This window comes from Rhagoletis pomonella, unplaced genomic scaffold (genome assembly GCF_013731165.1).
Source record: "Rhagoletis pomonella isolate Grant_MI unplaced genomic scaffold, Rhpom_1.0 Rhpom_scaffold_00004, whole genome shotgun sequence".
Lineage (NCBI taxonomy): Eukaryota > Metazoa > Arthropoda > Insecta > Diptera > Tephritidae > Rhagoletis > Rhagoletis pomonella.
This window is the reverse complement of record NW_023458558.1, coordinates 8568711-8593332: the sequence shown is the minus strand read 5'-3', so window position 1 is coordinate 8593332 and position 24622 is coordinate 8568711. Positions and strand designations below refer to the sequence as shown.

Here is a 24622-nt window from a genome sequence, read left to right as displayed (position 1 = left end):
TACAAATTAATCATATTGTAAATATGTATGTATTAAAAAAGCTGTACAGAGAAATGTCAAATGCAAGTTAAAAAAAAAAAAATCAAGAACTAAAATGTGGAAAGTTTACATTTCCATATTGCCTGAAAGCAATCGCCCCAGCCAGCCCCAAATTATAACTCGGCGACGCGATTGCTTGCGCAATATGTCTTAGCGAGAAATTTTACTGAATATTTTTTTTTATTTGTAGAGCTTTATGCAAAAAAAATATTGTATGGTATAGTTTTTTTTCATGAAAATATTAGTAAATATCTAAACAAATTTCTAGCCGTATTGCTCAGCTTAGCTAATTAGCCAGCCGAACTTTAAGTTCCTTTGAGCTTTGGATGGTAATATTGTTGAAAAAAAAGATAATTCTAATAAGTATGTACTTGTTTTATTTGTTGTCGTTTGAAGTTATCTACATATATATAAGCAGCTTCAAATAACTGTTCTTACTTGCTTGCTCGTTTTCCAATAAATAGCAACTATTTATCCTGCGTCAAGGTGTTATTTATTTGCTAAAATTTTTCAATTCTTTCTAGTTAGTACGAAGATGTTTGAGCTGAAAATGCTTTATATACACTTGTAATTACATACATATATGTATGTACATATGTATACAGTACAATTACATATATGTAAGTATGTATGTATATATATTTTTTGCATTATTATATTTAGAATTTGTTCTAATATGCTTTTTTGTTATCGCAATCGTAAGATTTTCAACATTCGGATTTAGGTAATATATATATATAAGTTGTGTGGTATGTATGTATATATTTTTCATTTCTTTATGTATATTCAAATTTTTGCTATTTTTCTTATTTTTCTTGCATGTGTAAATGTTCGTTTGTTAATATATTTGCTACTCAAACTTTTGGGAAGACTATTAAAAAGTACGAATTTGAACGAGGAATAATGCAAAGCGTTGCGATTTTATTGAACTTCTCTTTTGCTTAGGAAATATAATCAAAAAAAAAAAATGCTGGAAATGAAACTATTTTATAATACGAGTTGAAAAGTAATTATGTATATGTATAAATTAATAAACATTCAGCTTATTAAAGAATCATCAAAAAATTTAAATTTGCATTAAATAAAATTTACAAAACTTACGAAAAATAATTAAAATTTTTCAAATTTGTTTTTAACCTTATTGCACTCAATTATCTTACATTTCCATTATTTTGTTAGTAATTATATAATTACGAGAACTCGTTTTGCTTGCTTCAGCCGCATGTTGCATGAACTTAGTGCCGCTGCTCCCTGAAAGCAACCACCAGCGATTTGTACACGCAATATATTAACGGTAATAAGAGCAGCGGTTTGGAAGCTTGCAAATTGGTGGACCCATTGCAGCCATCCGTATTGCAGCAGTAGGTTTGCGTCTCCCAGATTTCTGTAAATAAGAAAATGCAGAGAAAGAAAAATAGTGGAATGGAAGTTCAATAGATTTACTGAAGTTGTTTGCATATACATATGCACGTATGTATGTATGTGTGTATTTATGTTAGTAAATAGTAAAAAATTAAAAACAAATAAGCGTGCACTTACCTTTCTCAACACACTCGGTGGCGCAATCTCGCACTGTTGACAATTCGCTAACATATTTCTGTGGAAAAAAAAGAAAACACATTAATGACAGATTATTTCTAATAGTTTTAGTTCTTAACTAAGTTAGTAAATACTTAAGGCTACCAAACAAATAATGCGGCGGCAGCCTCCCTTTAGTACTTAAAATTTCTGTAGGGCTGCCACCTGTGCGAAAAGTTATAAGATGTAGGCTATTCGTTGGATTACCAAAAATTAAGTGTCAAATGAAAGGGATTAGGCTCCAGATGTTCAATAATAAATTAATTTTTGAATTTGAAAAATTATAAGACCATTCGGTGGACTAAAAAATTAAGTACCACTTAACCTATTTTAAGTAGGCTTGCCACCAATTAAAAATTACTACCTACATAAATATGTTGCGTGAAAGATTTGTTGTTAGTGGCATCACATTTTCACGGTTCATACAATTTTAAAAACTGGGGTGTCAAATGAATAAGGTTGTATTTTTTTCGAAGGGGGGTTGCCAGCTGTGTGAAAAATTATAATAAATGCGCTGTGTCAAATAAAAGAAATAGTTCTCCAGATGTGCATTAGCGTTTTATTTTTTTTTTTTATAGATATGCCGCCTGTCTAAAACCTTATACGAGCCGCACCGTTCAGCAAACGATTAAAAATCAAATTTAAATCATACTAAAGTATTTACACATACATACATATGTATATGTACATTCAATAAAAACTAACCATCGCAGTTAATTAACAAAAAAAAATTGTGTGGCCACAAATGCGCCATAAATAACAGCGATAAAGAGCAGAGGTTATAAATACTGATAGAGTAAGCCTTTGTAAAGGATATACATACATACACACAGAAATGCACTAAATAAACTTTATATGATAAACAGAAAGCTTCTACATACATATCGGCGTTAAATTGGAGAACTTCATAACTGCAGAAACCTTAATTAGGCTCCTTTCTTTGTTGAGAGAAATACTTTTTTTCGTTAGAGATAAGAAAAAGAAAGGCCAATTCTTTACTTAAAAGCCAACATTTTCAGACATGGTTATGCATATTTTTATTTGTTTGCAAATTTTTTACCTTGGATTATGACGTTTTTTCCAGTAAACAAACGGCGTGTTTATATTTGCTGCCAGAGCGAACACCGAATATATTTCATATCAGTCACAACCACGCCGATATAATGTAAGAAATCTTAGCAAGACTTAGCGCTGCATCGCTAATCTAATCGTTGCTGTAAAACTACTCAAGCGCCTTAATAAATATTTTTATCATTTTCACTACACAACCAAAATTCCACTTCATATTACCTAAATCCAACTTCTACCATTTCACTTCAGTTGACTTTTGACTCAAACCATTGCATACGACGATGTCTCATACAAAGCGCACATGCTTCTACGCCACTTTGGCTTGTATTCTTGTCGCCGTACAGGCGCTGCCGCCTTGCGCACGGGACGACGAAGACTGCTGCGAAAGCCAAATGCATCCGGACCTGCCTTCTGCACCCGCAGGTCGTGTGACTGGACGTAAAATCGATGGCGATGACACCAACGACTATTGGCGCAATCAGGGCAAAGAATTCATCAAGTCCAAGTTTGCTGAGAAACTAAACACTAACAAGGCCAAGAATGTGATTTTGTTCTTAGGCGATGGCATGGGCGTCACCACGCACTCGGCCGCACGCAATCTGCTCGGTGGTGAGGAAAAGTACTTCTCTTTCGAAAAATTCCCTTACACGGGTCTATCGAAGACCTATGCCGTCGATCGTATTGTGCCCGATTCAGCAAACACCGCCACCGCCTACTTGTGCGGCGTCAAAGCTATGGAGGGAACAATTGGTGTGAGTGCTCAGGTAGAACGTGAAGATTGTGAAGCCATGCTGGATACCACCACGCACGTTTACTCAATTGCCAAGTGGGCCATGGACGCCGGTAAGTCGGCTGGTGTTGTGACGACCACAAGGATAACGCACGCTTCGCCAGCAGGCGTCTATGCGCACATTGCGGATCGCGATTGGGAAGATGACACTGAGGTGGGGAAGTCCTGTGGCGCTAACAGTCAGGTGAACGATATAGCTTATCAGTTAATACACGGCGAAGTGGGCAGCAAGTTGTCGCTAATGATGGGCGGTGGCAAGCGGCATTTTGTGGATCGTGAAATCTATGCGAATGGCACACGCAGCGATGGTCAGAATCTAATTGATCAATACGAGCAACTAAGCGCCAAAAATGCATACGTAGAATCGCTTGCGGAACTCAACAGCTTAAATTTCAGTAGTGTCGACCGCGTGCTGGGCCTTTTCGCTGACAGTCACTTGCTTTATCACCTAGAAACTGACGCGAGCTCACGCCAGCCCACACTGGAGGAAATGACGCGCAAGGCAATTGAGTTCCTTAGTCGCAACGAGCAGGGCTACTTTATTTTCATCGAAGGCGGACGCATCGATTTGGCGCATCATGACAATATGGCGCGCATTGCACTGGATGAAACCGTCGAGTTCTCAAAGGCCGTTCAAGCCGCGCGCGAATTGACCAACGAGGAGGACACTTTGATTGTGGTCACAGCCGATCATTCGCATGCATTCAGCTACTCTGGCTATCCGGTGAGTTGAAAAATATATGTATATGCTCACATATTTTAATTGTTTAAAATTAATTAAATATCCAACATATTTTCACTTATTCAGTACCGTGGTAACGATATCTTTGGCCGCACACCCGCCACACCCGGCGATCGCAAGCCATTGATGACCCTCAGCTATGCAAATGGGCCGAGTTATGAGAAATTCTACGATGTTGACAATAAGGTACGTCGCGATCCGACAACCATTGTAACAGGCGACATCTACGACGTATTCCCCGCTACAGCGCCACTTGACACGGAGACGCATGGCGGTGATGATGTAGCCGTGTTCGCCGTGGGTCCTTGGGCGCACCTGTTTACTGGCGCGTACGAGCAAAACACTATTCCGCATATTATGGCTTATGCTTCGTGCTTATCCGACGGCTTAACCGTTTGTACTTAAGCCGGTATTGAGGCTGGTTAGAACAATATTTGTTGTGAAATAAAAGAGCTTGCTTGTTTACAATAAATAAATTATTTGAAATATATTTAGGGAAAATTTATTAAATTAAAGAGTTTTCAGAAAAGTAACGATCCATCGATTGCAAGATTTTAGTAAATAGAAAGCTATAGATTATAGACATCGTCAAAAATACACTTCAAACAAACAGACCCAGGGTTGCATATACATAGACATACTATATAAAACTGCTTGCGGTCACGGGGGTGGGATTCTTTTATATTTGGCTTTAGAATATAACGGAGGTCTGCGATCTTGGGCTGGTTGTATCATCAGTGATGATTCATTACCTTCTTCTATGACGGAATATTAGGCAAAACTTTCGTGAAAACTTTACATTTGTTTATTTAGGTCGGCGACTTTAGACTACAACGGTTGAAATGCTTTTTATTTGCGGGCACTATAAATTTAATTTAATAATATATGCAACCAAAATATAAAGATATGATCTTTCTGATACCAAAATTAAATAAATATGGTTTGGCGGGATGTCCAGCCCTTCTCTTACCTTGATCATAGAACATTTCAATGGGATAATGGCCAACTGTGTTTCAAGCCCTTTAGCCCGCTAATCAGCTATTATTACCCTCTCTATAAGAATGATCATCTCCAAGCCTATGCTGAATATTAAGGCACCTCGGAATTTGAGAAACGAAATTGCACGCGAGGTAGCGAGAGAAAGGGGTTCGAATCACCAGCTTAATGAACCTAATTTCACTCTTCCTTATGTAACGATAACGACGACGCTAACGACAATAGCATGTACACCCTTAAAATCTACCATAACCGTAAGCAGAATCCTCATCATAACCATAGCCATAACTACTATAACCTTAAAAAAGTAAGCATAACCGCAACCATAACCAAACTATGATAATAACCATAACTACAACGATAACCATAACCATAACCATAGCCATAGCCTTACCTTTAAGCATAACGATATCCATAACCACAACCATAACCAAACTATAACCATAACCATTAGAAAACCATACCGTGACGGTAACCATAACCAAACGATAACCATAGCTACGACACAACCATAAATGCCGATAACGATAAGTATAATGCCAACGATAACATTAACAATAATATAATGAACCATTGCCATAACGGGAAACGATTATGATAAGGATATCGATAACAATAAAAAAAACTATAACGAAGCACGATAATGATGCGATTATCATAATCAGAGAGATATTGATAGACATAAAATGAACGGTAAGGAAAAGATATCTAAATATAAGTAGAACGATCAAATTTCGCCCCTTTGGCTCCGAAGCTGAAATGATCATTCCAACAACACCAACTCCAAACGATTGCTTACAGATATAGTAGAAAATTTTCGCAATTCTAGATTAAAATACAATTTGTATGAGCTTTAAAGACGCGCATATGGTATTAGTTACTATATTATTTCATTCATAAAAGGTATTTTTTCTAGAACTAATTTTAAAAGAGAGAAAGGTAGATATCTCTTGGCTTTCAGCTTTTTTTTTTTTGATAGAGCAAAATTCAATCTAAGCTCTCTCAGATTTATTGAACATTTGTACCTATGAGCGTACACATATGTGTGCATAAATATATATATAAAGATTTATGATACAGGTGTTTAAGCACTTATATATATGTGCCCGTATATGTACATATGTAAGCATGTATGCTTAAGTTTATTTGCCTTTGTATTATAACTACAAAATGCTGAATGTACCAGAAAGTTAAAGAAATTGCTTTAAAATCGATAATAACCCAATTAAAGTTGGCTATTAAATACCTGTCGGTATGTACATTAGGGTGATACAAAGCAAAGTTAAGTCGGAATATCAATGCTCTCTCTCATTTTTAGAGGTCATTCAAAGTTTCCGATCTATTTTATATGGGGAAAAACAATTTTTCGTGGAAATGGTATAAAATTCTTGAAAATCAATACTTTGCTTCTCTTCAGAAGACTTCCAGTAATTATATCCAATTGTTTATTTAACCATGTTTTAATATGAATTACTTTTTATTTACCCCAAAAGCCTCAAAAATTCAAAGGAGGTTCATAAAAAATCTTTAGTATTAAAAAATGGTAAAGTGAACAATTGTGTGTCTTACTGGAAGTCTTCTGAAGAGCTTTCCGATCGAAAAGTATAGATTTTCAAGAATTCTTTACCATTTCCATGAACAACTTTACAAAAACATGGAAATGCTTGAGCGACTTGACCGACCTTTAAATATTTTTGGATTTCGAAATAAAAAACAGGGGAATATTTTTTTGGATATAGAACAACGCATTTTTGAACCACCCTAGTGTGCATGCCGACGGGCATACATATATTTTATGGTGTGTCTGATAGCAATATAATACACACACTGACTTCCATCTAAAGCTTTATATGATTTAATGCGAAAACGTGCTGGAATTTGTTGTTTTTTATTAGGGTATCGGACTGATAACGTTCGAACAACACGTGAACAACATTTTCGGTACATGGCTAAGGTCGCAATTAAGAACAATTGGGCAATTATGGAAACGGGCTAGGTATCGCCAAATCGAATTATGTATGTACATATCGTCGTTTAAAGTACAAAACCGCGTATCAAGATATTGCAAACCTGTATCAAGAGAGTAAAAACACTCATATTCCAAAATGGTTCCCTTTTACAAAGCAATCGCATACCTGGCTAGTATATTTCAGGACGAAGGGATAAGGATTGAGCCAAGAGCTTGTGGGAGCAAATACAATTTTCGGCAGCAAATGTCAGCAGTTACGCGGTTTTGCACAATGACGATACGCGGTTTTGTACTTTAAACGACGATATGTATGTATGGATATATTAGTTATCCATTTACCCAAACCATACATAAGTTCCTCACGTGAAAATTTTATCGAAAAAATTTAAGAAAATATGTATCTACTATTTAAGTACTTTCCAGATAATTTATGCGCCAGTTATTTTTTGACTAACAATCCGAGCACCATGTCGAATATGCGACACACTTTAGTCCTTGCCACGGTCTTCTGCACACTGCTGACCGTCGTACAAGCGCTACCCGCCTGCGCGCAGGACGATGAGGATTGTCGGGAAAGTCGCATGCATCCTGAATTCACAGGCGCGAGTAAACGCAGCGGAGTGGCTTACCAAACCAAAGTGGCCGACGAGGATACCTCCGAGTATTGGCTGGACCAAGGCAAACAGTTTGTCAAGGAAAAGCTCAGCACACCACTCAACACGAATATCGCAAAAAATGTGATAATGTTCCTGGGCGATGGCATGGGCATCACCACGCACTCTGCGGCTCGCAATTTACTCGGCGGTGAGGAAGAGTTTCTCTCCTTTGAAAAGTTTCCTTACACGGGACTTTCGCGCACTTTCAATGTGAATAGAATTGTTTCCGACTCAGCATCCACTGCCACCGCATACCTATGCGGCGTTAAAGCTTTCGGCGGCACCATTGGCGTTGCTGGTGTAGAGCGTACCGACTGTCAGCAATCAGCCAACGCCACCAATCATGTGTACTCCATAGCCAAATGGGCGCTAGATGCCGGTAAGTTGGCGGGTGTCGTGACCACCACACGCATCACACACGCCTCACCTGCTGGCGTTTACGCACACGTGGCTGAACGTAACTGGGAGAACGACAGTGAAGTGGACTCTGACTGCGGCGCCGATAGCAACATAGAGGACATTGCTTACCAACTAATACATGGCGAAGTGGGCAGCAAGCTTTCGGTGATTATGGGTGGCGGTAAGCGGGAGTTTGTGGACTCAAATTTGTATGCAAATGGATTGCGCAGCGATGGCCGCAATCTGATTGCCGACTATCAGGAACAGAACAGCAAAAATGCCTACGTCGAGACTCTGAGTGAATTGAATAGCTTGAATTTCAGTGAAGTCGATCGCTTGCTGGGACTTTTCGAAGACAGTCACATGCTGTACCACTTGGAGACCGACGAGCTCAGCAATCAACCAACCTTGGAAGAGATGACGCGCAAGTCGATAGAGTTCCTGAGTCGTAATGAGCAAGGTTACTTTATTTTCATCGAGGGTGGACGCATTGACCACGGCCATCATGCCACCTATGCGCGCCTTGCTATGGATGAAACCGTCGAGTTCTCAAAGGCAATACAAGCAGCGCGCGAGTTGACCAATGAAGAGGACACTCTGATTGTGGTGACAGCCGATCACTCACACACGTTGAGCTACTCGGGATATTCGGTAATTTGAACTTTCTATGTAACATATTCTAATAAATTTTTGCCTCGTCTACTAGGACCGTGGCAATGACATTTTCGGCGCTGCGTCATACACGGCTTCCGACAGCAAACCGTACATGACTTTGAGTTACGCGAATGGTCCGAGCTACAGTAAATTTTATGATGTCAATCAGCATGAGCGTCTGGATCCAACAACTTTGATCACCGGCAAAGCTCGCGATAGATTCCCTGCAACACTGCCTCTCTCCTCGGAGACGCATGGCGGTGATGATGTGGCCGTATTCGCTTCGGGTCCGTGGGCCCACTTATTCACCAGCGTTTATGATCAAAATACAATTCCGCATATGATGGCGTATGCCTCGTGCTTGCCAAATGGACTTACAGCGTGTTCTTAAAAGCTTTAATTTGTGATTGTGTGATTAAACGTAGTTTTTAAGGCGGGATATATATACATACATATGTATATGGTATATAAGTGTGTAGGAGAATACAAACAAAAATTACATAGAATCGGAGGTCGGTCAAGACTGACTAATCTTTCTTTTTAACCGACTTCCAAAAAAGGAGGAGGTTTTCGGTTCGTCGGAATATATATACCATATATACTCCATACTAATCTCGTTTAGATCCGATCATTGGATCATGAAATATATATATATATATATATATTTTTTTTTTTAATGAGAATCGAAGACGCTTTTTTTTTTGCTAAAAATCAATTGTGCTTATCATGTATTTAGTATTCAATTAGAACATAATTGGAAAAGTTAAGCCTTTGCGGACAAGCATGATAGAAAGCAGGACGTTAAGGAAACATCTCAATAAATTTTGACTTCATTTCTGAAATGGTTCCACTGGTATATTTCTAAGAAAGTAAATCGTGCTGAGCATTTTTGCTGTACAAAATCCAGCACGTCTGAGTTTTTTATTTGCCTACTAAAGATAAAGGATTTGAGATTAGATTATTTTGGCTGCCCAGAAAAGGCAGGTGCCACTGTTCATGCAACTGCTTTCTGAAATTTCTCTATTTGACAGTCTTTTGACCTCTGCTATTTCCACGCTTAAAATAAAAAATGGCGCTTTTAGAAATAATGTCATGAACCAACTAAACAGATCACCCAGCACGGCAACCACCGTGTATTTGTAATTACATTTTAGAAAAAAAAATAATAGTTGATAACGTCATTTTTTAATCGGTTGTTTCATTTACCATTCCGTTTCATTCACATGGCGGCGAAAAAATTAAGTCACTGCAAAAACAATTCTTTTTTCTCGCACTCCGTTCTGGGTGATCTTTATTCGTTCGTTCATGAAATAATGCTGCCAAGTTTTGTTTTCTTTGAACCAATACGTGCAAGTGTCAAAAGCGCTAGGAAAGTGAATACGCTATCAATGAAACGATAATGGCGATAGTACTGAAACTATCGATAGTTATTTCAAGTGACCAGACTATTACGATGGTGTCGTCGATAGTTTGCAAACCAGAATTTTTATAAAAATTCTGTTTAAAAATTTTGAACATTTTGATAAAACATTTTCGAACTTTTTACAAAGTTTGGAATTCGGACTTAAATGGTTTTTGTTTGATAGCAAGGCTTTCATAAAAATATAACAAATATTAAATAAGCAAAAGAAAAATAGCTAATCCTTTTTAAAATGTCACGTCCATATTTATTTTCCCGCCTCTGTATGTACGAGTATTGAGCTAGGGGAAGAATATATCTAAAAGGCTGCATAGTTTATATATGTATATTGATCGCCTGCTCTGCTGCAGACTGCATACAAAAATGTAAGAAGCAATTAATGCAATGTGCCTACTAGGGTGGTCCTTAAACATATGAAAAACTAAATTTTGTATGTTCTATGTACAAAATAAGGGCTTCCATGAAAATTTCAAAATTTCTTAGGGTTCGCTACCAAGGATTGAAAAAAATACCAAGGGCCCTATGTAGAAATGAGAGTATGTACGGACTTCCTGAGCCTAAACCGACAACGTCGATAAAATCTGCATACGCCGCAGCATCGTTCTTTTGCTATACATATATGCTTCCGTTGCGATTCAGATTGACAGCTCTTATTACCCTTTACAGAATCTGATTGAAAAAGTCGTACGAGCGTGAATCGCCATGTTTAAACCACCCTAATGCCTACTCTAATAACGGTGGGTTAAAACTAAAAGATTTCTACAGTTGATCAGAGAACGCACCGAGAATGAGTTTTAGAAGGAAAGAACAGCAATTTTAGTTAACTCTTGCTTTTTATTATTTTAAGCAAAAGAAGCCCAAAATGGGTACAGTTTAGCCGATATTTTGTGATTAAAAATAAACCACTCATATAAAACAAAAATTAAGTAATAAATGTGTTTTTGGACCTGAAAAATCCGTAAGAGAAAACAAAATCGCGAAAAACTCGAGAGTAAAACACGATTTATGCCGAATCGTTTCGGTGTACATAAATGTTACCAGATGCATAAATTCAGATTACGTGTAAATTTAAAATGCTCATTTATTGGGTTTATATGGGTTATTGCATTTTTTTTTAACTTCCAACTAAAAACTGTAGAAGCTCGAAAATTTGCTTAACGAGTATCGCGTAAAACGGGGGAGGGGTGTGCATTAAATAACGGTTAAATGTTGTTAGACACCATTCAACATTTTAAATTGATAAAAAATATGTGGGTTGCTTTGAATCCCGTAAAATTCAATTTAGCCGTTACTTCTCATTAAAAAATAGTGTGGCTTTAAGGCGTCGTGTGATTTTCTGAAAAATTTCTAAAATCTAAAGAGCTTCTTGTTGAACTGTTCGCTTAAACTCTCCACTGATTATTTTTTTTTTGGTCTATTCAATTTTAGGTCTCAATCATTAACCGGATACTATAGAATGGAATATACAATTTAAACTGCATACTTTTTCTTTTAGTTTAAATAGACTTGCATGACTTATTCACTTTGTTGGATTTTTTAATTGAACATGAAAATAGTGATTTAGCAACAACTCACAGAGTCCGAATTTCCGTCAATTTGTGGTCGCCTATATTCAATTTGTATGCAAAGCACCGAGGCGCATTTGCAACTAATTTTCCTACCGCAAATTGCGTGCGGAGCAAACCCATTTTGGTGGCAATCGTCATTAAGATAACCTCACCGATTATCACCTCCATTACCAAGAATGCAAACATAATGTCACCAACACACACACACACACATTCACATTTACTCATGTCCTTTGCCATTAACAGTTGTCGTTGAGCGTTTTTATAGCTGTTCCATGGTATTACTGCAGGTCATAATGGGAAGCTACCTAAAGCCATATAGAGAATGCAAGCCAGGCATTAACAGCAGAGTATGCCAGATAAAAAGGGTGGAGCAGCCGATTGGCAACAGTTGCTCACTATTGCCGCTGTAATTGCAGGCGAGGTGCTGGCGTGCACACAACATGAATATTCATTAACCGACATGTGATTTGATGTGGAGCGCAACAACACCTTGCCAGCACTTCAGCGCAGAGATAGACAGCACACAACCAAGGTGGTCTAGTGGGACAAGGCGAGCACACAATACAAATGTACGCGCATGGATACAAATGTACGTACACACAAATGTATGTATTTCTATGCATTTCAATGCACTCCATTATACTCACACATGGGCATACATAAATAAACAAATATTCAACCAAAGCTGCAGGCGAACAGTCATCGGCGCATCGATAATATTTTGTCATAGGAAAATTACATAGAATGCGGAGCACTTGGCCTTCGCTCTGGTGTCAACATATTCATACATACTTACATACATACATACCATGCAGTGAAGCGCATCAAATTTCTAGTTCCGTACTAGATATTTATAGCCAAAAACGAACCAGTCCGATAGTAATTTTAAGAAACTATCTTATTTCACTAATTAAGGGTGAAAAGTGGCTGCTGAGTCCAAGAGGGCTGCAGGACGAACTAGATCTCATCTGTCGATTTGAGAACTACTTCGAAGCTATCGAAAAAGGGATTTAGCAGGGGGCTTGTTTACTTTAAATATATAGTTGTTTGACCTTTTCTTCTTTAAAATAAACTTTCATACTGCACTTCGCTTTTTCATAGTTTAGTAATATAAAACAAAAATTTCAACATCTTGGGAACTTGTGGAATCTAACCAATAACAGCAAGCACCTCTGCACACCCAGCCATAAAATATGATATCTAAATTGTTTGCGCTTTTATTTATTTTTATTTTATTTTATTAAATATTTACTAGCAAATACGCGGCGTGCTTCCCTGCGCGTTAAAAGTATTTCTGTATTGTCTGATACCCGTACTGTAATAATTAGTTTATTTTATAAATTTAAATTATATAAAATTTTTCAAACTGGTGGCAACCCTCCACAGAAATTTTTTTGACAGTAAACTTTCCTAAACCTCTTCAGTTTGATACCCATATTGCAATAGTGAATTTATCTTATCAATTAAATTAAATTAAAACTTTCAAACAGGTGGCAACCTTCCACAAAAATATTTTCATCGTAAGTCTTCTTAAACCTCTTTCTTTTTACAGCAATACTGCAATATTTAGTTTACCTTATTCATTTACTGAAACTGAAATTCTCTATCAGGTGGCAACTCTCTCATTTTTTTCTATATTTTAAGTTAGACCTCTAGCAATACATCGGTGAAATTTGCTTTTAATTCTATGCATTAGTTTTCTAAAAATTGTTGTTTTGGCTTCTGTTGCTCTAATAAAGACTCTGCTTGGAAAAATCCTGTTACTTTTTATCGTCTTTCAATTTTTGAACAGGTTCTGAACTATAGAAAAGCGGGGCAGAATTCCCACTTCCTAGGACATAGCCGTAGTTAGCTCGTCAGTTATTTGAATTCAAAAGAGATATATCGCGAACCCGTAGTGCGTCTAAATGTTCTAGAAGCACATCAGTTAAGAACAAGAGATTGTCTCGACAGTGTATATGTACATATGTACATATGTATGTATGTGCAAGCGGGCTATTATATGGCTCATAATGTTCTCTGAAAGCACCACCAATCAACGTTAATGATTTCATCACCAACACACAATTACAATATGTATTTTCTATGAAAAATACGCAGTCTTGACAATAGTCTGCTACCAGGCACCCAAGAGCGTTGAAAATTGCATGGAGCACAGCTGAATATCAAAATATACGTACCGTTGTTTAAAGTACAAAACCACGTATAAACAAAATGCAAAACCGCGTATGTGAGGTTGCATAAATTATTTTCTACAGAGTAAAAACACGCATATTTTAAATTGGTTCCCTTTTTTATAAAGCAGTCGCATTTCTGGCTTGTATATTTCAGCATGAATGGATAAGGAGCTTTTGTATGCAAATCTAAGTTTTGGCAGCAAATGTCAGTTATGCGGTTTTGCAGAATGAAGATTCGCGGTTTGGTACTTTAAACGACGATACACCAAAATGATATCTCTGGGTCGCACTTTTCAGCCACCTCTTTTCAAACCAAACAAAATATGTGCATTAAATATTTATGACTTTTTCATGACTCATTTTAAATTCATCATAAATTATAACATCTTATGCTGCTATACCTTTCGTCTTCCTTACTGCCGCTATAGATTTTATTATCGGCAAAAAGCAGTTGATGAATATTTTTTTTTTTTTATTTTGCATGTGACAAGAAAATTTTAAAAATGAATTATCTTTTTTCTTATGGTTGTCATATTTAAGCAATAGGTGAAGGTTAATTTGCAATAAATCTACGTCATACTGTCGATTGATGCGTCGATTTTACGTAGGAAGTGAGTTGTTGACAAGTGCAAAATATAAATTAATCACTTTCTGAAAATGCCTTGGGCACACAAATACGCAAATATTTTGATTGTTTGTGTGAAATCGTTTTACGTGGGTGGTATATATGTATGTATGTATGTATGTATATTTTTCGTATAATTTTAACACTGGAAAGTAAGGCTGCAAGCAGGTGTCTGTCTTGTAATAAGCGAAGCGTTTTATAAACGTGTAGTGGATCAAAGGTAATCAGGATCTGGTGGCGTGCAGGGTTGAGATCCGCAATACAAAAAAAAAATTAAAAAAAAATTAGGGCGCCTGGTCCGCACACGGTAAGTGAAACTTCTCTTGATTCATTTCCTAATCATTCCATAATCCTGATAGACAGATAGATAGGTAAAGACTGACATTGAGTACCTGGTATTTCCATATAACCTAAAAATAGCAAAAGTAACAAAAAAGTGAAATTTTCAACACAAAATGACGTTTTTGAGCCATTAAAAACTTTGTCCGTACTATGCCAAACTTCCAAATTGATTAGTGTTGTGAACAGGCAAATAGCAAAGAGCATTGAAATATTGTAAGTTGGCAGCAAAATATTGCTGATACATGAAAAATAGTGTCAGCAGCAGAAAATGCTGTAAAAGCGAAAAATGGGAAAACGAAGAGATGATATCGAATGACGAAGGAAAGCCCCTAACATGGTGCACTACTCGCAGGGCATGGCTAGCAACCAACATTTTTCTTTATTTACGGTTTTTCTTGCTTTCTTTCTTGTTGCTACATATATCATATGGGTGGGAATGGGCGGAAAAATATAAAAATAAAATTGACTATTTCTGCATTAACCGACAGCTGGCACTATTTTTCAAAATGCTACTGCAGCATCAAAAAGATGCATTTGCTGATGGTATCAAAAAAAGGGGAAAAGTTGCAAATTGCCAAAATAACAAGACAAAGGGGCTGACAGCTGCACATTCTAACATACACTTGTAAATGCAAATTGACAAAAAACCAAAATTTTTTTATTTTTATTTTTTGTTTACACATGTAATTGAAGATAAACATACAGACATAAGCCTGTAAGTATGCTGATTTCAAAATTGGATACTATTTTATATCTCTTCGTTTAGAAGAGGAAAAACACTCGAGGAAAAATATAAGGCTTTCTACGAATTCTTGGCACCAACAGGATTGATTACTCCAGGTAGGATTTTGCAGGCTACAAAATATCTCACTCAGGAAAATATTTCGAATAGTTTGGTTGTCCAAATGAAAAAGTGGAAAAATCAACAACAGTTTCCAGGGCTGATCGAGCTCAGTGGGAAGGCCACTAGCTTTGAACGCCGAAGTTTCGAGTTCAAATCTCAATGAACTCGATGAAGAAATCTAATGAGGAGGTGATGTGCTGATTTCCGAAATAACTAGCAGCTATAGCTTCTACTACATATGTATGTATGTAAATTGTTGTTATTTTTGGCTCAAAAAAAAAGTTAAATTTAATTGTTATCAGTCCATAAATACGTATTAAAAAAAAAAAAAATTTAAAAATTATAAAATAAATAGTTAAACAGTATATCGCACATGATCTTCCAAAGTGACACAACTCAAAATTAGGCATTTTGAAATTATATGCTAAAAATGTAAACAAAGCTTTTATTGCTTTATAGCAACGTACAAATTTGAAGTGATATACATATTTTTTTTTTGACGGTTCTAAGCATTTTTCTCCATACAAGGTATAAGTGAATTTTTTTTATATGGAAGACGGCCTAGAGCCGTCAGAAAAAAAATTAAAAATTAACGCGTTTTCTTAGCCACTTCAAGTCTGTACATAGTTATAACAAAATTGAATGGGCTATAAAACTGAATACCAGAAATCTGAGTAAAAAGTTTAAAATTTTGATGAAAACTTGTTAAATTTTCATTAATTTTATATACAGTTTAAAACTTTGATTTATATGGTTTTATGTATAACATGAACCACATTTTTCTACAAAAATAATAAAAAAAAATTATGCATTGCAAATCATTGTGAATATTTATAAAAAGAAGAGTGTACGCAGACATAATGAAGTGAGCGTACATAATTGGAATTCTTTACTAAAGAAGTTAATAATAATTTGAAAAAAAATTTAAAAAATATTTTACAAATATTTCCATTTTTCCAATTTATTATCTCAGACAATTGTTTTCTTACGAATAACTTAGTTTGCGGTAGATGTATCTAAAACATGCATTTAGCTAAAATTTTTATTTTTTTTAAGAGTAATTAGCTATACCTTCTAGAAATTCAGTAAATGCATCTAATAATTCCTTTTTGTGCTTTTTTCATTAAAGCCCCAAAAATACGAGTATGTATGTACCAGCAGCAGCATCTTTACTGTTTGCTATCCCACCTTTCGAACATCAAAATCAACAAATAGTATGTGAAAGCGTATGATGCATTGCCATCATGCCTGACTGCGCACTTCATCTGTCATATTTTGCACTCAAATAATCATTTCAAGCGTATGATGTAGAGAAAGAAAGCTAAGAGATTTTGTAATGCAAAATTTTGTGCAAACACGCACACATATCCACAAATTTCAATGTCTCCAAATTCATACATATACAGATCACGAAGGAAAATTCGTCAAAAGCGACAGACTTAAGCCGACTTGATAAGCAAAAGGAGAACAAAAAAAACAGCTACAAATGGATGCTTAAAAAAATCATATTTTAGAAAGCAACATTTGCACTTTGCAACTTGACCTCGAAACTGCTGTCTTATTTTCAAGCAAGCAAAATGAAGAGAAGACATTCGAAAATAGAACGAAATGAATTGAAAATAAATGAAAATGTTGCACGAAAATAATGGTAAAGCTTTGGAAAAAAAATATATATATTTGAAATTGCACTTGTGTACAGCTCACTTACCCGGCACAGCGAATAGCAAAGAGAAAGTGGCAGACAAGCGCCAAGGCGTCAGGTATTGGGAGCAGCATACACACGCACCAGTTATGTATTTGCATGTCCTTTTCAATTATCACAAAATGAGTTAGGAGATATGAAAGATTTGCAGGCAACAAAAAATCTTACGACACCTGCATAAATGTACACATATGCATGCCTATGTGTGAAAATATGAATGTGCATTAGACCGTCGTACCACTTGCAAGCAAACAAAATAGGCTTTAAAGTATTTTTGCAATACGATTTCAAATATATATATAAATACATTTCGAATTTTAAATAGATTTTAGAAGTTTTTCGAGAGCTTAAATTGACTGACATCAAAGAACTATGAGATCAGGTGGGTAAGTACTAGAGCGGAGTAGGTGCTTGACATCAATTAACTTTGCAACAAAAAAAAAGAAAACGGCAAGTTTATCAAGACTTAAATATCAATATATTTATAATACTTAAGGATCCAACAAAAATAGTTTAGTTTTGAAGGTGCAGTGCGAACACTTTTTTTCTGGTGCGGTCTAATGTAAGTACCTACATATATTACATAAAAATAAATCAGCAGCAAAAATTAGAATTGATGGCTGTGCAGTTAAAATTTAAAATATAATAGCGATAGGGAACGAGTAGATGACATTGAGCGGCGCTGCTAGAATGCTGTAAATGTGAATAATGCATATGAGTACGGTGACCATCCGTCCTTTATTATACGGGACAGTCCTCTTTTTCGACCCATTGTCATGGTAATTTATTTATTTTATACGGGACGCCAAATGTTTTGCATTCCTTTTAATGTCCTGAATTTGTCCCCTATTCGGTGTTCCGACGCCTTAACAGAGCGATATAATGGCATGCCTATGAATCGAGGAATACATACAGTGGCCAAATTAGAAATTAGGACTCGATATTTTAGTAGTTCTTGGCTATTTTCCATTAGTTTAGTTAGTAAAGCTTCTTTCCTAACAAAAACCATACAATACCAAATTTCCAACTTTGTGCAAAAAACTGTAAATATTAATTCTGCAATGTGTCGCAAAAATTTCAAACATTTTAATTAGAATGTTTGGAAAAATTCGGTTTGCAGTTTTGTAACTCATTAAAATTAAGTATAATAAAGTGCGAGTGGAAAGTGCTGCTCATTTGCTTCTCTTTCAAAAAAAAAAAGGTCGAACTTTGTATGAAAAAAATGCGTAACACTGTCAAAAAAAAAATTTGCAAAAATTAGTGGTAAGCCTTTCCGACTTAAAATTGGATTTTATTATACTAAAATTTTACGATTTTTTTTTTTTTAATTTTACGAGGTAAAAGTCTGGAGAATATTATTCTACAAATTTGTGAAGTTACTATAAGGATACTGTTTCAGGGAAAACAGTGTGGAAAAAATTTGCAAAATTATTTTTTGTCTCGTATTCGGCTCTCATCAATATGGTCACCATACATATGAGGGAGTGTTAAGGTCTACAAACATACTACATACAAATGTAGAAGTATTTGTGCACAGACAATATGAGACACAGCTGCTTCAAAGCGACAGAATATGCGAAACCACTTCTCTAAAGCCAAATGCAATTTTGTCATCAGTCAACAGTGCCAACAACGACAATGTCAACTAAGCTCAAGGATGCGAACAACAAAGACACAACCGGCAAGAAAGTCTTTTTGTGAAAGTATTTAATGTATGAAGGTGTCTTTGAAGCTGACTTGATACAATGGCAACAGTTTTCATGACAACAACAACAACATCATGTTTTTGAAGGTGCGAAAGCAAGGTAAAGTCATATATGTACATATGTATTTGTACATATAGTGCTTACTCGTATGTTAGAATGTGTTGTAAGAACAATCTTAGGGTAAAATTGAAGAGAAAATCTAGTTGAAATATTCGCCCGCTCAAGTAGATTTAGCGTCCTAGGAACTATTCGATTTATGTTTTCATGGCTCAAATATTAGCAGCAAGTACTGAAAACGGGAGCAATTTAATTTTAAACAGAAAGCGGACCGAGCATGCAGTTGTGATAAAGTGCAAATCTTTTCTTTTTCTTTTTTGGCTTTTTAAATTATTTCCAACTTCAAGAAATACCGATTATATTTTTCTTTTATTTTCTAAGGCAAGGATAAAAAGCACGGTTGTTTTTTACTCTTTATTTTTAAAACATTAATAAAAATCAATTGGGGTATTCACAACGGTGTCGTAAGTGTCGTATTGTTGTGTGTCGTCAACTTTAAACGCATAAAAAATATATATGGGGAGTTCGCAAGGTACCATCAAAGTCATATTATGAATTTTCGCAGTGCTAAAAAATAGTTGGTTGTGGTTTCAGGTTTCCTAAACATTTATTTAAGCTTTTAAAGTTTACGACATACAACAATACGACACTTACGACACCGTTGCGAATCCCTCAAATGTTAGAACTTATACACAACATCCCAAAAAGTGAAAAAAGCATAATGAAATCATACAAAAGTTCATAGGAAAAGGCCAAGAAACTCTTGAAAAATCTAGAAACATTTCAAAAGATCCCAAATTATAAAACACAATCGCCCGAGAACTTTGAAGAGTTCATAAAAGCCCGATGAGACTCGAAGATATTCAGAATAGTCCTTAAAAACTTCCGAGAAAATTAATCCGAAAATATTCCAGAAGTTCCAGAAAAATCTCCAGAATAATAACACAACAAATCCCAACACCTACCAAAAATATCTGAAAATATCGAAATAATGCCGAGTGCAATAAGGCACGAAATGCCCTAAAAAATACCGAAAAGTCATAAGAAAGCAAAAAGCTCTCTATCACTTTAAAAATTTAAAAACGAAAAATAAAAAATACTAACCAGCAAACCTTGGAGAGTTAAAAAAATCCTGAGGAGTCCCAAAAATGTATCGGAAAAATCACCGTGTGGTCCCAAAACCACAATTACTCCAAATAAGCATCGAAAAATTAAAATATATATATGCATATATATGTATACAAATAGTTCCAAGGAATCCAAAAAGTTCCCGAAAAGTTTTTAAAAACCCCGAAATGTCCTGACAAAAACCTGAAAAGTATGCAAAATATGCCAAAAGATCCCAAATCCCAAGCATATCAAGCATGGGTTACCCCAATAAGTTCTCAAAAAAATTCAGAAAATTTTTCAACAAATCACAAAGGTTTCAGAAAAATTTCGGAAACACGAAGCTTCCGGAAAAAATAAAAAAAAAGTCATGAAAGGTATAATGAATATTCCGAAAGACCCTATCTTTCCAAAGCACAAAAAGTTCATAGAAGTTCCGAAAAATCCAACAAGTTCCAGAAAAACTCCGAAAAATACCGGAATGTCCCAAAGTATCAAAAAAAAATAAACAAACAAGATAATCCGAAAATATCCTAAATCACGTATGGTCCCATAAACACCAAGTATCCCGAAAACCTAAACAGTTGCATTTCGAAATTTCGAGGAATCCCGAAATATACTGAAAAAATAAAATACCCTAAAAAGTAAAAAGTCCCGAAAAAAACAACCAGTTGCCTAGGCTGCAGTGTAACAAAAGTTTTGGTTCCACAAGCACATGTCCTGGTTTTCGCCCAGAGTTGGCCCATCTGTCTACGAGTAACTCACATTTAGGCAAGGGAGCCTGCGTCTGTGTTATTTCTCGGTGAGGCCAACTCGTGAATTTCTTTCCTGCTAACTTCCCTTTTCAGGATTCATTCTCGCATACATACTCGCAATATGGTTTCGAAAAGCGATATTTTAAAATACTCCGATGAATTGATAACCTCCTCCTTTTTCTGAAGTCGGTTAAAAATGCACTTTATGTGAAGCATTGATAACATTCCTCACAAAAAAAAATAAGCAAAGAGAACCAATGACATAGAAAAATATGCAAATGTCTGCACATTTATACACAAACATTAAAGCAAAAGAATACATTAAGAATTACTTTCGCATCTACAATCATTTTCGTCCATCAAATGTGACCACTCTTTATTCAGTATGCAAATATTCAAGCCGAAAAAAATATCCACTAGAAGTCAGTTAAATCGAAAAGTATGCAAATTGAAAAGGTAAGCAAGCTTGTGCATCGAGCAGAATTGGCACACCCAGCTCAGCGAGCACACAAGCACCAATAACAGCATTAATGCACGCACATGCATACGAGTAATGCTGACATACATATGTACATATGCATATGCAAACATATACCTACTTATGTATGTATTTGCATGCCGAACGTAAGCAAATAAGTTTACTAACTGTATGAAGGAGAGAAATGCAACTAAAGATTTACAGGTGAAATCCAAACTCAATTGAAATCGCTGCCAACAAGCAGCTGGCTCAAATTTACATATACATACATACTTACTTAGCTCAAGCTAACTCTGTTTGCAAAGTATATATTCGAATGTTCGCATTTTCAATTTTATTTCAATTTGTTGCACACAGAGAAGTATTCATCCAAAATTTCCATTGCTGGAATACTTACTCAAAGAATGTATTTTTTTGTTTGTTGGCTTTAGGGAACTAACAAACAGATGCAATTGTGCAAACTCACTTGAGATTTATGCGATTCGCGCGAACAAATAAATTTTGAGATGAAGTGCGTATGAACGAAAAGATTTCCAGCATGGCATTACAAGTGATTGTGGAGCTATAAATATTCGTACTAACATATATATTTTCCTAAATTGCTTATATCGTTCATTTGCTGCAAGAGTGGCATAAATCCAAAAAAAAAAAAATCAAAAACTCAATAAAAACTGCTTTAAAGTTTGCAGTTGCGTACGCTTGTTAATCGATACCGCTATGAACAACATAGAAGAAGAGATGAGTAGACATAAATAAGGCCATAAATATAATAATACACATATACACAGAGAAACATTAACCCATTATTAACCCTTTCAGTACCATAGTAAAAGCGGGTTGAAGGCAGCGGAATATTAATTTGTAGAAAAATGTCTGATGCTATATTCATAGTACTATTTAAGGAGCATATTTGAAGTCTCTTTTTGAGTGCATGGTCATCATGGTAAATGAAGGGTTAAAAATACCGCATTGTACTTTTTTAATTTTAGTTTCAATACTTAAGTTGAATATTTGATTTCTATAGATTTTTGCACGCACAATCATAATATTTTTGACTTCAGGGTTTCAAAAACCGAATTATTAGCTTATTTCGAACCGTTGCAATGAAAAAAACTGTAAATGATTGAATATTTCTGATAAGATGTAAAGAAAGCTTAAAGATTTTTTAAAATTTTTAAAATGCATAGTTAAGAAAAAAGTAGAACATTTCCCAATATTTCTACTTTAAATATTTTGGAATAACTGAGAAAATTTCAGGTTATAGCTAAATACTCGCTGTGTACATTTTTTTAAAATTGTATTTGTAACTTTTGTTTATAAAAGTCAAAGTTTTACCTTTTGTACTAAAGGAGCAATGGTTAACTTTTTTACATCTTGTTCAAAATGATAACCCAGACCCCGCTATTCCATTATAGATGTTGAGTATTTTGGCACATTTAAGTAAAAGAATCTAAAAAACTGGAGCCAATCTAAAATTTCTAATTTAAGATTCGGACTCTACGTAAAAAATCCTATAGGAATCAGGGTTCACTTTACGTGCTGCAAACATTTTTTAAATTTTGTTGGCCTGTGTAATCGGACCTGGTTCCTACAACAGATCCGAAGATGGGAACTTATTTAGTAACATAGTGCAGAGTACAATTGGGATATGGAAGAAATACTTCTCAATGCTTCTGATTGGCAAACTATACCAATGTAGTATAGGGACGAAGCTAACGACACACAACTCGATAATGATCAAAATAAGAATGGCAATAATGCGACTTGAGAACAAGGCCACCTAAGCCGATAGTATACGGTCTAAGCTTTTCTAGGCAGGCGCTAACTGTTTTCTCTTTCGGTTGTTTGGAAGCAAATTTTTAAGTAAAAATGAGGCGATGGTAGTGCAGCGTTTATTCTGTTGAATAAAAAGGTGTCAGCGCATTCCAATCATACAGTTAAAAAACCTTAATGTTTCAAAAATCTTTTCGTTTTTTAAGGTTGCAGTTTGTTTGTTCAAAATGCAGTTTTTTCTTTGCTACTTGCAGTTTTTTCAAAACCGAAATTGACAGCAAATATGCCTATTTGAAGTAGGGAAGTGCTTTCTTTCTTAGGATCCAGCATTGTCATCACTATCATGCCATGCCAACCTGGCGACCGAGCAAAGGATAACTCTTGCCAACTGGTGCTAAGTAATTTTAGCTCGGTAGGTAATTTTAAAACAGAGCCCTCTCTCGACAAACCCTACGGCAGTATCGATAATGTCTTACAAAGATGAGCAAGCTACGGAAACTTTCAAGAGAACAATACTAAGCAAGCTCGATGTGCCTCTTCCTGTGGGCGGCGGGTATCGAAGAAGTTGCAATGTCGAAAAATTTACTTGACGTAGGGACGCTAAGAATTTTATTTTTTTTTTTTGAATCACATACTTGCGATTTCGAAGTATAGAATAAACTCTGTAGCATCAAAAACGATGCAGAATGGGTGAAGACAAGTTCCTCTTTACGTAAGATCTTACTTGCTGTGTTGCTTTTATCTTATGGGCTATAATTACGGTGACCATCCGTACTTTATTTCAAGGGACTTCTTTTTCTCATGATGATAACTTTGGACCATGTCAACCGATTTCGATAATTCTTTTTGCATCGGAAAGACAGTGTCTCAGAGGTAGTCCCCTCTGGTTTAGATCTGATCATTGGATCATGAAGTATATATATATATATTTTTTTTTTTTATGGGAGTTGAAGTCGGTTTTGTTTTTTGCTTAAAAATTAGTTGTATAATATTACACGGTTCCAGTAAAGCTGTACTGTTTTTTTATTTTTAAAAAATGGTCACTGTAGCTATAATGTTTATCTGATGAATTTTTAAATAGCAAATAAAAGTCGGTACTAAACATTTTTTTTTTAATTTCATAACCGAAGTTCCATGGACAATATTTTAGTATTATATAACTCAGGATTTT

General features: G+C 35.6%; 3 protein-coding genes across 10 annotated transcripts in view; 2 read left to right on the top strand and 1 right to left on the bottom strand.

Moving 5' to 3' along the window:
* Nucleotides 1-709: 709 nt before the first annotated feature.
* LOC118736934 overlaps nucleotides 710-24622 on the bottom strand; it is an 87803-nt gene continuing 63890 nt past the window's right edge. For all 8 annotated transcript variants that reach the window (XM_036467085.1, XM_036467082.1, XM_036467083.1 and 5 more), the window contains exons 3-4: nucleotides 1579-1636; nucleotides 710-1423 (exon numbers count right to left, since the gene is read on the bottom strand). In XM_036467085.1, coding sequence (XP_036322978.1) covers nucleotides 1275-1423; nucleotides 1579-1636 — 207 coding nt within the window. In that variant the 3' untranslated portion in view covers nucleotides 710-1274. The remainder of the gene's footprint in view (nucleotides 1424-1578; nucleotides 1637-24622) is intronic.
* Nucleotides 2970-4636, top strand: LOC118736933 (membrane-bound alkaline phosphatase-like). Its single transcript, XM_036467079.1, has 2 exons — nucleotides 2970-4202; nucleotides 4287-4636. Exons 1-2 carry the CDS (start codon nucleotides 2970-2972, stop codon nucleotides 4623-4625), a joined length of 1572 nt encoding a protein of 523 aa, XP_036322972.1. The 3' UTR covers nucleotides 4626-4636.
* LOC118736932 (membrane-bound alkaline phosphatase-like) lies at nucleotides 7653-9285 on the top strand. The gene is made up of 2 exons (XM_036467078.1): nucleotides 7653-8891; nucleotides 8947-9285. Exons 1-2 carry the CDS (start codon nucleotides 7653-7655, stop codon nucleotides 9283-9285), a joined length of 1578 nt encoding a protein of 525 aa, XP_036322971.1.

What these genes read in the sequence shown, in the direction of transcription:
- LOC118736933 (XM_036467079.1), top strand. Translation starts at nt 2,970, where the DNA reads ATGTCTCATACAAAGCGCACATGCTTCTACGCCACTTTGGCTTGTATT. An exon ending in TCAGCTACTCTGGCTATCCG is followed by an intron (nt 4,203 to 4,286) that starts GTGAGTTGAAAA and finishes TCACTTATTCAG; the next exon opens with TACCGTGGTAACGATATCTT.
- LOC118736932 (XM_036467078.1), top strand. Translation starts at nt 7,653, where the DNA reads ATGTCGAATATGCGACACACTTTAGTCCTTGCCACGGTCTTCTGCACA. An exon ending in TGAGCTACTCGGGATATTCG is followed by an intron (nt 8,892 to 8,946) that starts GTAATTTGAACT and finishes CTCGTCTACTAG; the next exon opens with GACCGTGGCAATGACATTTT.